The 13,537-nt window shown below is 46.0% G+C and overlaps 1 protein-coding gene across 2 annotated transcripts; it reads right to left on the bottom strand.

The window, feature by feature from the left end:
- Positions 1-214: 214 nt before the first annotated feature.
- Positions 215-13,294, bottom strand: ZMYND19 (zinc finger MYND-type containing 19). Of its 2 annotated transcripts, XM_038375043.2 has the most exons (7): positions 13,126-13,202; positions 11,121-11,180; positions 10,558-10,639; positions 9,940-10,046; positions 4,170-4,310; positions 2,002-2,182; positions 215-893 (listed from the first exon to the last, which is right to left on the bottom strand). In XM_038375043.2, the coding sequence occupies exons 3-7, from the start codon at positions 10,558-10,560 to the stop codon at positions 750-752; spliced, it is 576 nt and encodes a 191-aa protein (XP_038230971.1). In that variant the 5' UTR covers positions 10,561-10,639; positions 11,121-11,180; positions 13,126-13,202; the 3' UTR covers positions 215-749. The 2 variants fall into 2 exon arrangements, with proteins under 2 accessions (XP_038230971.1, XP_038230969.1); XM_038375041.2 differs by lacking the exon at positions 10,558-10,639 and having other exon boundaries at positions 13,126-13,294.
- Between the last annotated feature and the right edge of the window lie 243 nt (positions 13,295-13,537).

Raw genomic sequence — 13,537 nt, 5'->3', positions numbered from 1 at the left:
CATAATCTCTAGCAGCCCTTCTCCAGTGCAAGTGGGATCAACTAGCTCCATGCCCTTCCAGTCTCTTTGATGATACCCTGAATTCTGCCCAGTGTCAAGGCTTGGTGTACTAGAAAGAAAATGCTTAGTAAGAGATTTAAAGACCAAGTGTTCCTGAGCTTCAGAAATGGCTAAAAGGGAACAGGAGAAAACTACAGAGCAGAGCAGACAACAATTCATTCCAACCCTTTACTTTGTTTGTTTTGCTTTTTTAAATATAACTTCCATGCAGAGTTCTCCAGAGTAACTGCTGATGTCTGAGCCAGTCTCCTGGCCTTGGCACAGCCACAGATACCATTTAGCCACATGGGAGGAAAAGCTTTTGCTACATGACAGTTTTTTTTACTTGTAGGCCAACAATGTGTTCTCATTTGAACATTACAGTAAATGTGTCCTATTGAGAATTTCTAACAAAAAACTGTACATGAGTTTACAAACATATTAACATATAAATAATGAGAAGCTTCCTGCCTGGAGCTTCCACAGTAGTCTTTTTGCTTGAGAATATAATACTGGAAGGGAAGACCCAATCCCTTTCCACAGCACCAGTCAGAGCTGGCTTAGTCCAGTCAGCTGTTCTGCTCAAGCATCACAGGGTTTGTCTTCTTCAGTGCCTCTGGCTTCAATAAGCAGTCTGTCATTACTGTGCAAAAGCAAGAGTCCAATGCCTTTGAGAAGGAATCCTGCTGCTGAGAGCCTGTGCCACCCGGTCATCGTTCTGGTCCGAGCTCTTGCTGGAAGGTTCGTTTCTTCTCCCGACAGTGCTTCTTGTGAGCAGGCCAGTCCTTCTGCTGGCACTGAGACCCACAGTACCTTGCTACCTGGCATCGGCCACATATATTGAATTCACGTAACTAAAAAAAACGCAGAAGAGTGATCAGTTAGCCAGCTCAGCTCCAATAGTCCAGGTAAGCCATTCCTCAAGAAGCCAGACACACTGACAAGCCCCATCATAAATCTATCAGCATTTGGGAAATATGAACATCCAACAACTAGATTCACTGAATCAGTAGGATGTGCAACCATTGCACTAGCTTATGCTCTCAGGGCAACTGCAGCACTGAGAAGTTAACAGGTGTAATGAGCTGCGACCACTGACAGTTTCACATTTTCAGATATCTGCTTCATTGAGATGAGGCTCAGCACTCAGACCACCCTCACCCCCATCTACTCTCTGCCAGCTTCCCCTTCCAAAACTCCTTTGTCTAAAGGTTGCCTATCACCTCCTTCCTAGCAGTGGCTAGGCATGCTACAACTTTGACTCCTCTACTGCTCAGATCTTCATCCACAGTTTTATCGCCTCTTGTCTAATGCAACTCCCCTCTTTTCAGTATTCTGCAGCTCTCCAACAGGCACAGAATGCTGCTGCCCATCTTCTGACATACAAAGCAGCATTAACACCCTCTCAGCAAGTTTATTAGATCAGTTCAGGTTCCAGTTCAAGATTTCCTATTTTTAAAACCCTCAGTGGATTTGCTTAACCCTTCTCCATCACTGGCTGCCTTGCTGTCCCTTCACAATCTTGCCACTTGTAATAAAAGTCTTCTCTGCAGCTCTTGTCATCTGGACTAGCCCACTTCATGTGCCTCCCACCATGCATACTTGCTAAAGCATTTTGATATTCAGTCTGCATGGATTATACACGTAACTGTGGTATACAGCCAATTACTCAGAGTGTAAACGCCTTAACAATTCCTTGGGCTTCGTGGTGGTCTAATGGGGAGTAATGAAATTCAAATGAAAAAGAGAAAGTTAGTGCTACTAGAAAAAAATACTTTGCAGTGATTAAGGCAGGGAATTTTCTTCTATAGAGACTCAGATGAAGATCATTAGGGATGGCTTGAGACACTTAAATCTAGACAAGGCAAAGCACTGGAGATTACACTGCAGGGAACAATCTTTGGACACAAAGTGGCCTAGTGGGTCTCTTCCATCGCTACTTCCAATGTACTTTGAACACACCTGTTTTTCAATCATTGTGCATGGGGGGTAGTGACATTCATAGTATGTGCATGAGTTTTCCTCTTCCTCCACAACGTCCCCATTAGCGTTGTAATACCGTGTTACATTCAGCACAGGAAACTGCTCTTCTATTGGATCAGTGGGAAGCTGCTGGATTGCCAGCCAGTACAGACTTTGTTCCCTTTAATGGAAAAAACACATGAGTTCTTTAACCCCATTAGAGTTAAGGGTCCATTTGCATTCCTCCCTTAACAGGCCTCTTTTCAGGATTCCTGTTTTAGGCCTGATGCAAAAACCACCACCAAAAAATGTTTAAATTGAGGACATCGTATTTAAATAAGGGTCGATTAAAGGGCTTGTTCCCCAGTTTGAGCTCTCCTGGCCTGCTCTAATGTAGAAACTCTTGCCATTCACCGGTTTCTCAAAAGGAAGTTTCTTAAATTGACCAATGCTCCGTGCACCATCATCTTACTGGTGCTGCAACTACTTCAATTTAGTAGACAAAGAAGAAATGAATGGGATTAAAGCCCATAGGTCTCCACTAACATAACACATACACTGTTCTAACGTTATTAAGACTGTACCATACAATTAAAACAAAACATCACTCGGAGATGAGTGAGGTCTGAAACTTACATGGGCCATAGTCTATGCAGCAGAGCACTGACTCAGGCCCCCACAAAACGCTAGCACAATAGAATGGAATCCGATTCCAGTAACTCACTTTGTGTTTAATACATATTAAGTTTGAAAACCACTGCATTTGTTGGCTCATATCAGCTATGCTGGAATTTTGGTGCCTCAGGATAAGAGCCACAAGTGCACTATAACCAGCTAAATGCCAGATGACTAAAGATCATGCTATTGGCTTCAGCAACACAGTATTTGAGCACCAAGCACGGGATTTCTCAGGACTAACTGTATGTGGCAAGATTTTTCTCCACACTAAATCTCTATGCAAACTATGGTAGAAAGACCCCCAAAATAGTTTGCACTCAAGGCTGAGTTATCATCTCCCTTCATGTTTTTGGTTTAATTTTAGTTCTCTCAAGTTGCAGGAGGTAGGTTATCATCTTTTATTGCTTGATATTAGCCAGTTGTAATATTGTCATGCATGGCTTGTTATACAACACTTCAATACATTTAAAAGATGTATATTATGGGGATTGAGTGATCTTTATTACTAGTAGTGCAACAAGTAAAAGGATTGTTTCAGCATTAGATACTATGGTGATAGACATTACAGAAACATCTGCTAGACAGTTGTTGCATCTGCTGATACGTCTACTTGACCTAAGAAATCCTGACATCACAGGTAGTTACTGCAAAACTATTGTGATGTCAAACTATGACTTCGAACAAGCATTCCTGATCCTAGGGCCTGAGCCATCTTTTGAATAGTATCTACTTCAAGTCACATAACCCCTATCATCACAAGGGATCATAAGCACTTTACAAGCTACGCACAGGGGACACTTCATCAACTGAAGTGCAGCAACTTCTGGAAAGTTAGGAGGCTACTGTGTGTAGCGTTAACTATTTAGGACAGGAACTGAAATCCTTTATCCAGTTAAAACTGCAGACTTAGTTTTATGATGCCCAAATGTCATCATCCAAGTGGAATGGAATGTATGCAAGTTTAATAAAAAGCTACATTTGTAGCCAACAAGATTTTAATTGTTTTCTTCTTTCAACAATTATGATATAAATAGTCTTGGTGGAATTCAATTTTTGTAGTTTAAGTAGATATCGATGTATTTTTAATTTTTTGTATTTTAAACTAAGTTTTCACAGTTGCAGAAAATTACAGGGGGAGGGTTAGACAATATGTAATAACAGAACACACTGAAACTCAAAAAAGTAAAGCTTTATAACCACTAAACTACATATTGTCAATGTCATATCAAAATAGACCAAGTAATTAGTTCAAGACTTTTTTTTTTTAATTTTGCCTATCTAAATTCTGATCGTCATCAATGGAAATTTTTTGTTGGTTTGTGAGTGTCCCTGCCGCAATTCTAAAAGACAAAGAACAGAAAAGAAGGGGAGACAGTTGGTCACAGTGATGACAGTTTCTGTTTTGTCTATAAACCACAATAATAATTTGTTGGATGCAGCTTACTCCTGAGCTCCATTACATCTCACCCATAAATATTGCTTTGATATACCTTTGTTTACTAGAAACGTCTTCAGCCTTGGGTCTCCATCCCCACGGGACTAAACGCAGATTGTCCAGTCGGTTGTCTACTGTCACTGAGTTCAAATGCACCACTTGAAATCCTGGGGCAATCCCTCCCCGGTGCCTCTCCCTGGAAGAGATTAAATGCAATTTGCAGTTCACAGCAAAGTACAGTTCTCCATAGACCATGAATGGTGTGCTCCTTGCCAGAAGGAGTAGTGTATCAGAGATAACATTAATGTCACTGTAGTGACAGATCTTCATGGCATTCTTGTTAGAATAGACTTATTCCACAAGTTTACTATTCTGCCATAAAAGTGCTCTAGCTCAAAAATTTAATTGCAAGGCCACAGTCTACTCCTTTAATTGAAAAAGAAAATTACAAAATAAATTTTATAGCACTTCTGCAAGACATTAGGACAATCAAGATGCATTAGATCAGATACACTTAAGTGCATGCATGACATGCACATGCAACACTACAGTTAGAGCTCCATTAGGAAGTCTCTAAGCAAGGATTTAAAGGCTCCAGAGTTTCACCAGTAACCAGCAAGCACCATTTTAGTGCCGGTAATTCTATACAGTACACACTATAAAGACTCCTTTGGAGCCATTGTGGGCTTTCGTGACCAGCAGGTACAAATTGAGATTTGTTTAAACAAAGAGGTTGGACAATTAGCATGTACAGGCCTTGCTTAATATACCACCACCCCCCAATCTACATTTATTTCCTCCTACTCATTTCATTCCCTACATGCCTCCCCACATTACTGTTCCTTTTATCTGCTCTCTTTCACCCCATCAGCTTATTCCTTGTCCATGTGCAAGTGTCATTCCTGGCCCATCCTCCTTTTCTAGTCCCAACTCATTTCTTATAGCAACCTTTCTCACTAAACGATCCCTGTCCTGAATTATTCCTCCATGTCTTACATCTCAGAGTGCAAGTTTGCAGGGCAGGGAGCTGGATCCGGCTATGTGCTTTGTAAAGTGACGAGTAATTTACAGCACTATAAGAGAATGTTAACAGTAGGAGCAATGAACATTAAAGGTATTTCATGTGGGAATGGAGGCACAGCTTATTAAGGTTGCCCCACACTTCCCATTACAAGTCCCTGTTTTCAGTTGTTTATAAAACTTTGCCTAATTTTAACAGTTTAAATTAAAATTTTCCACATTGGGGGTCTGCCTCAGGCTGGATGTTTTTGGAAAATTTCAGCCAAAAAGGTTCAACTGTTCCTGAGAACAAAGATTAGGAAAAATATTTTGTTCATGTTAAAAAAATTCTTGAGTCCTTTTCTTTGAAATGCTCTGGCACCCCCCTGCTTTAGACTGGGGACAGCCTTTGCATCAAGGATGTGCCTTTTGCCTTCCCCATGAAAATCCACCCAAATGTGGTCACAAGTCTTTCAAAAAAAAAAAAAATCAGTGTGCACATGCTCAGTGAAGACATTAGAACTTAGCAGTAAAGATGTCTGACAATTCCATATATGCCTCTCATGCTCCCAATGCTGACCAGACTGCAATGTGTCATCCTCAGATCCACAAAGCACACTCCAGCCCAGGCTGCAGGGGGCAAAGCTGGATTTTACTTTTAACTGCTCCTCTGGACCTGGGTGGGACCAGGCATTAGAACCAAGAGCAAGGAGCCTGTCCTGCCTGTGCTCTCAATGACCTAACTGGTGGCATCTGATAGAGCCAGGGAGTCAGACTGGGATGAGAAGACGGAGGAGACTGGGACAAAGAATCAATGATTGGGCAGAAGCGGTCAAGCCTGGGAGAATGGGCAGAAGAATACATGCCTACTAGGGTAGGCCAGAGCCTGGAACAGAGACCAAGATTCCTGCATCTCTCCATTCCTCTCCTGTCAACAAATATCTGGGAAACCCATTAGCAAAGTGTGCAGCTCACTCCCTTCGAGCGCTGGTCCACATAAGATGACAATCTATTACTGCAATCAATCAGTTACCCCAGTAGCTCCAGTGGTAGAGGCCCTGTGTAGGGGATCTAAACATTCCAATCTTGCTGTTAACACACAGGGATGTCAGTAGGATGCCACATGATGGAATTTGGTTTTTTCAGTTTGCTTTTTTAAAAACCCCTATGAAATAATACGTGTTAGAAGAACACTACATTTGCAAAGTCAAGCGATCAAAAGTTAGAAAATGCCTAAATTAAAGTTGCACATGCAACCTTAATTTGGCCCCGTGTCTATGCGTGATAGAGTCTTTAATTACATGATCAGGCTATTTTTTCCACAGGACTCCTCATGCCTCTGAGAATAAAAAAGGATGAGTGGGGAAGGAAAACTCATCCTGAGGGCAGATTAGCCAGAGAGACATGAAAATCCTGCTTTGGGGAATGAAAGGGCAATGAGTGCCATGGGCATGTCCTGAGGCCATGGGCAAGTATAACAGGTAAGGATATGGAGCCCTTTTGTAAAGGACATTGGCAGTGTTGTTTGGGCTGCTGTCACCATTTAGTCCCAACTAAGTGTTGCAAATCACACTCCATTGAAGTAAATAGGATAGAGAGAAATAAGCTTCCCCTTTGCATTCTGGGAGTAGCTAGTTTCCTGTGCTGAGAGCTGAGCTGTGATTTTAAACTAATTTTAGTTAAACCAGTGTCAAAGGCAGTTTGGACACTTATTTTGAAACCGCAATATGCAGTACTAACTCAAGATTGTTAAGTAGACAACCCCTAAAATGGCAACAACCCATCAGTAATGTCAGGCAGACAAGCTTAGCTCTTGCAGTATAAGCTGCATTCTTGCAGAAAATGCCAACTGACTTAAAATTATTCTACCTGCTGCAGTTTTCTCCAGTTCTGAAATTAGGTTTAGACAAGAGGCAAGGTTTGGGGTTGGGAACCATGACTGGCTATTGGATAAGGACAACACTTCATCGTTTCATTTGAAGACCTCCAAGTGCTTTAGTGTCACAGCCCACTTGGAGAGAGGGCAGAACTTCAGGCTTGGCCTGCCAAAAAAAACATGGGGTTTTGTTCTGTAAGTCAATCTGAGTGACACTGGAGCTCAGATTACTGGGGCAGGAAAAAGCCTGAGACCACTGACCAGGCTGTAACTGGATGGTGCCTGAAACCACATTGTGTGAGGAATTAGGCAGGGAGGAATACTTGCCCAGAACGTGTCCCCATGTAATTAAAGGTTATCATAATTCAGGCTGCGAGCTTGTCACAGAGGTCGCAGACGTCACGGATTCCGTGACATCAATGACTTCTGCAGTGGCTGGTGTGCCTGGCTCAGTGGCAGTCTCTTGGGCCCTGAATCTCCCTCTGCCCCCATAGCAGTTTGGGTGTGGAATGGGGCAGGGGGTTGGGGTACGGGACAGGGTGAGGCAGGCTCTGGGTGGCGCTTACCTGGGGGGCTCCCCAGAAGTGGCAACATCCCCCTCGCTCAGCTGCTAGGCGGAGTCGTGGGCAGGCAGCTCTGCACATTTCCTCTGCCCATAGCTCTGGCTTCACAGCTCCCATTGGTCGGGAACCACAGCCAATGGGAGCTGCGGGGGCAGTGCCTGCAGGCCAAGGCAGAGCTGCCTGGCTATGCCTCCACCTAGCAGCTGAGCAAGGGGGATGTTGCTGCTTCTGGGCAACCCCCCAGGTAAGCGGCGCCCAGAGCCTGCCTCACTCCGTCCCATGCCCCAGCCCTCTGCCCCCTCCCACACCCAAACTCTGCTGCTGCTGGGGGGAAGAGGGGAGGTGCGGAGGCAGGTAGGGAGCCTGCCAGCCCCAGCAACCCATCCCCCTGGTACCAGCAGGAGTCCTGGATCCAGGACCACGTACCACCGCCCCCCTCTCAAGCACCCACGAGGGCCCCGGGAAGCTCCCCCCACCCCAAGTTTTATTCATTGGTATTTTTTTGTAAAAGTCATGGACAGGTCATGGGCCATGAATTTTTGTTTACCGCCCATTACTTTTACTAAAAACACCCACGACTAAAACGTAGCCTTAATCATAATGCATACATGCACGGGGAGGCAGCATAAAGAGATACTATTTTGTGCACACAATTCAACTGAATTCATTAGAATTTATTCAAACAGTAAAGCAGTCTTGTTACTGAAAGAGGGAATGAATGGGCTGCTCAATATGCAAACAGCTGGACCACCACAATGTGGATAACTTTCAATCCGTCATTTGAACAGAAGCTGCATCCTTTTATGGGATTATTAATTCTACTTATGGACTTTAGTTATTACAGCATTAGGTTGGTGTCTACTGCAGCGGGCAATCTGATTTACCAAACAATTATAGTCAGTTACCTTTGCAACGAGATTATCCAGCATTGCCAGAGGCACTAAACCTAACAGGTGCAGAATGCTAAGGACTTTGCTACACTTGAAACGATACATCAGCAACGCTTCTGCGTAGTTACTACCTATGCTGACAGGAGGGCTTCTCCTGTCAGCATATAGGTAATCCACCTCCCTGACAGGTGGGTAGCTAGGTCGACTGCAGAATTCTTCTATTGACATAGCGCTGTCTACACCAGAGGTTTATTGTTTAACTATGTGACACCCCTGAGCGACGTAGCTGGGTTGACCTAACATTTCAGTGTAGATCAGGCCTTAGACACCAGTGAGGGGCAGTATGTGAAAACACTATTTGGGGGGAGGAGGGGGACCTCAGGGGGGGTCCCACAGTTGCATGAATATTTAGCCAGAAAACTCATTAAGCAATAGGTTTGAATGGATATTTTCTGGGCAACTCCAATTTAGTGAAACAATATACAAACTCATCGAGGTGACCAACAAACAATATCCCTAGGTTTATTTCTCAAAATAAAGGGCTTTCAATGACTACTTCAGGATTCTCTCACCATAAGCAAAAAGAAAAGGAGTACTTGTGGCACCTTAGAGACTAACAAATTTATTTGAGCATAAGCTTTTGTGAGCTACAATGCATCCGATGAAGTGAGCTGTAGCTCATGAGAGCTTACGCTCAAATAAATTTGTTAGTCTCTAAGGTGCCACAAGTACTCCTTTTCTTTTTGCGGATACAGACTAACACGGCTACTACTCTGAAACCTCGCCATAAGCAATACCTTTTCTACAAACTTTTAAGTTCAATTTTTAGTTACCAATGATAGACAAGGCTTTGTTCTGTGCATAAAAGGGAGCAAAATAAGTTCCTACAAGATAGCTAGACAGGAGAACACACACTTTACAAAGTTAAATAACCAATTTAAAGTACTGAACATATCGAGTCAGCCTCTGAAGTGTTTAGATAGGAGGCACAGGTGACTTGCCTGACAAAGGATCTAGAGCACTGACTAGTATTCAATAAAGTGTACAAACTTGAAAGTTAGTAGCAAACAAATCATCACCACGTTGAAACAATCTGTTGAACCTTTAGCATTGTCCTACCCCAATCAATCATTCATAAGACTGAGCAAACACACAAAACATTCACATCTCACTGGTACTACTGGAAGTTATACTTGCATATGATGGGGTGAACAGAACCCAAAGAGTCTAGGAATTTAGTAACTCCTAGATTTAAACTATGGGTATAGATGGGCATAATTCGGGCAAACAATTAGTTTCCCATGAGCAACATTTCTTACAGAGACTGGTTTTGTTCTTTATTAAGCCTTTTAACACAGCAAGATCTCCAATTGCACCCCGTTAGTGTAATAATGCATTTAATGCACATAATACATTATTTAATGTACAAACAAACTGAAGATTGCAAGCTACACCCCTGACTGAAACCTTTAATATATTAATTCTTTGTACACCTACCACAGTAGCTCATGCAGCAGACGCCCAGATCCCCTTCCTCTGTTTTTGTCAAAAGCATAAGCAAATATTTTAGCACCATTTCCATCAGCATCTACCTCCATCCGAGCCTGGAGAGAAGGAAAGAGTGTTCTGTGACCAAGGGCATTCAACTGTCAGCAGCATTGCTTAACATTCCATTTGAGAAATGGGAGACAGGAAAGACCAACACCCAACGTCATCTGCCCCCTGCAACTGCAGGAAACTGATTACGTGCCACTTCATCTTAATGGGATTTTAGTTATTTAATACTTCTGTACAGAGACCAAAAGGTTCTGCTACTGCACAAACGTGATGATCTGGGGAGAAGGAAGAGGTGGACTACACAGAGCAGACATGCTATAGGTAAAGATGACGTAAGCCTGTGGTTAGGGTGTCAACCTAGCTTCTCTGCTCTGCTACAGTCAATGGACAAGTTACCTGGTCTCTCTGTGCCACTGTGCGCAGTTTTTAAAATGGGGATAACAGCACTTCCCAATCGCACAGGGATGCTGGTAGGATAAGTACATTAAAAATTGTAATGACTCAGATATTATGGTACAGAGGCCTTAGGAGGACTTTTGAAAGACAGACAGAATTCACCATTGAGTCATGTAGAGCCCACACTTGTTGCTTCAGAATTTATTACGTTTTCCTCACCACACCACAGCAGCTGCTAATGGGACTAGAATGGAGAAGGAAAAGGGAAACATGATCTTTCTCTACACAGACAAAAAAGGGTGTGTTTTTTTAAACAACCCCACCCACCTTAACACCCACATACACAGTTTAATACCTTTAAGGACAGTTGAGCTGGTCTGTAAACACCAGTCTTAAAGGTTGTGTCTACCCAGGTATGGGGAGGGGATTCAATTGAGTTAAGCTAACTTGATTGAAAATAGACTTTTTCTGCCTCTATAGATTTACCCTATAACTTAACCTTTTTAAACAAGGTTGCAGCCTAACAATTGTAATTATGTATGTCTTACATGTTAATATCCATTTTCAGAAGCCATGCTGTAGACTTAGAGGTTAGTAGTAATGTTAATAGCTATCTATCCTCTCTAGAGAGGGGAACTGTGATTTGATAGCACTATTCTAGCCACAGTATGTCAAGAGTCTAATAACCACATTGGCTCACAGAACTTAAAGCTCAGAACACTTACCTCAAAAGAGTAACTCTCCACTAATGGGATGTCTTGTTCATCTATTAGCGTGTACTTTGTCTAAAATATACCAAACATATTAAAGGCAGTTAAGAACAGCTGTAACTTTTTGAAAGATATAAGGTTAATACTGAAGTTATTCTACAATATGATTTAACTAGCAATATTTTAACACAGCAAGCAAGCAGCACCTGCACAACCAGTTCATGATGACATCACTTTACTGGGAACAGATTTTTTAGCTATATTCTTTACACCAGGGGTTCTCAACCTTTTTCTTTCTGAAAAACCCTCCCAACTTGCTGTAAAATCTCCATGGCCCATCAGTGCCACAACAACCATTTTTCTGCATATCCAGTAGATTAAAAGCCAGAGCTGGCACTAGGGGCTAGCAAGCAGGGCAACTGCCTTTGGCCCACATGACAGGGGGCTCTGCAAAGCTAAGTTGCTCCGGCTTTGGCTTCAGCCACGCGCAGCTTTGGCTTTTTGCCCTAAGCCCCATTGAGACTAACACCGGCCCTGCTCTCTGGTTTACTTCGGTGGACCCCCTGAAACCTGCTTGCGGCCCTCCAAGGGACTTCAGAATCCTGGCCAAGAACTGCTGCCTTACACAACCAAGGCTTGCCATGTGAAGTGGGATGGCAAAGCATCCAGATCCTAGGTTTAATACAGGATCCACTAGAATTGTAGAAATGAATGCATTCGATGAAGTGGGCTGTAGCTCACGAAAGCTCATGCTCAAATAAATTTGTTAGTCTCTAAGGTACCACAAGTCCTCCTTTTCTTTTTGCGGATACAGACTAACACGGTTGCTACTCTGAAACCTGTCATTAAAATATTGGTGATGTATCAAGTTATTTACCCATTACCTAATCTAGAAAAAATACGTTCAGCCCTGTAGCACTAAGAGCCTTCACGGCAGGTCTACGTTCTAGAGCGTAGTGAAGGAAAATGCCTTAGTGTTTCTAAGAGACACACCAGGTGGGTGAGGCAATAGCTTTCATTGGACCAACCTCTACTGGTGAAAGAGAGAAGCTTTTGAGCTCCAAAGAGCTCTTCTTCAGTGTTTCTATGCTTATCCCGTTCCCTGCTAAAATATTCTAGGAGAACAGCTATTCCATGCATTCTCTACCTACACTTGTTCCTTTCAAATCTCCATCACCCCAACGCTAACTTAGAAAAAGGGAAGAACAAAAGTTGAGACCACTTCATGGCTACCACCCACGTCTTTTCCAAAAAAAAGCGGGGTGAACCCTGCAAAAACTAAATGGGCCCGTTTAGTGACGCGCTTCGCGGAGCAGAAGGCAGTACGGCGAGTCCCCATCACGCACCTCAATTCGCTACGAAGGGCGCTGTGCACGGACCGCCATGGCCCGAGGGGGTTTTACAGACGGCGCTACCCAAGCGACTGAGCGGATTCGCGGTAGCTCAGACTAACACGCGACCCTCGCGGCTTGCCTGACAGGCCGCCCGCCCCCCCGCCGCCGACTGAAGACTGCGCGGGGCGAAGCCACGGGAAGGAAGCGGCCCAGATGCCCGCGCACGGCTCCGAAGACCAGCGGCAGCCGCACAGGCTCGCTCGGACCTGACCCCGGGCCGGTGCCGCCAGGGCCCCACGCCAGGGCCTCTCGGCCTCGGACGAGGCCTTGCAGAGCGGCGGGGACGCGAAGGCCGCGGGGAGCCCGGCAGCACCCCACGGCGCGGCGCGCAGCCCGCCCCGGGCCCGCAGCTGCCCCCAGCGACTCCCCGGCTCCGCGCCGCCGGCAGAGCCGCACCGGCAGCCGCGCGCCAGGCGAGGGCCGAGCTTCCCGCCGCCGCGTGCCCGGGGCAGCGCTGCCGCCCGTCCGCCGCGAACAGCGGCGCGCTGCTGCTGCTGCGGCAGCCCGGGGAGCCCCGCGGGCCCCGCCACGGCCGCCGGCCGCCGCCCCCGGCCGGGCCCCCGCCCCGGCCCCGGCCGCGCCGCCCTCGGGCCCGGCCGGGCGCCCCCGCCCCCGCGGCCCCGCACCTTGCCGGCCACCCGGCCGAGCCGCACGATCCCCAGCTTGAAGTCGGTCATGGCCAGGCCGGGCTCGGCGCCGCCGCCGCCTGCGCTCGGGACTCTGCGCCCGGGAGCCGCCGCTGCCACGCGCCGCCGCCTCGCGCACACCCGGGGGGCGGGACCGCACCCCGCTGCCCTCCCGTCAGCGCTCGGCCAATCACGGCACGCGCCGAGCCTCGCGACAGCCTCCTCGCCGCACACGCGCCCAATCGGCAGGCGCTGCTCGGCGGGGTGACGCCGGGCAGCGGCCGCACACGATGACGTCACACTCGCGGGAAGCTTTGTGCCGCCAACAGTGGAGCGGAGCGACGCCACCGAGCGCGGGGGGGGGGCCGCCGCCGCCGCCGCCGCCGCCTCCCGCCCCCCCTGCCCCGCGCCC

The sequence above is a fragment of the Dermochelys coriacea genome, chromosome 16 (assembly GCF_009764565.3).
Source record: "Dermochelys coriacea isolate rDerCor1 chromosome 16, rDerCor1.pri.v4, whole genome shotgun sequence".
NCBI classification, from domain to species: Eukaryota; Metazoa; Chordata; order Testudines; family Dermochelyidae; genus Dermochelys; species Dermochelys coriacea.
Note: the sequence above shows the minus strand (reverse complement) of the source record. Positions and strands in the feature narration are given on the sequence as shown.

Bases quoted from the DNA above. Each gene is read 5' to 3' on its own strand.
- ZMYND19 (XM_038375041.2), bottom strand. From the start codon at position 13,176: ATGACCGACTTCAAGCTGGGGATCGTGCGGCTCGGCCGGGTGGCCGGC. The intron at 11,181-13,125 runs GTGCGGGGCCGC...GGTATATTTTAG, and splicing joins TCGGCCGGGTGGCCGGCAAG to ACAAAGTACACGCTAATAGA. The intron at 2,183-4,169 runs GTATATCAAAGC...TTTCCATTAAAG, and splicing joins GACGTTTCTAGTAAACAAAG to GGAACAAAGTCTGTACTGGC.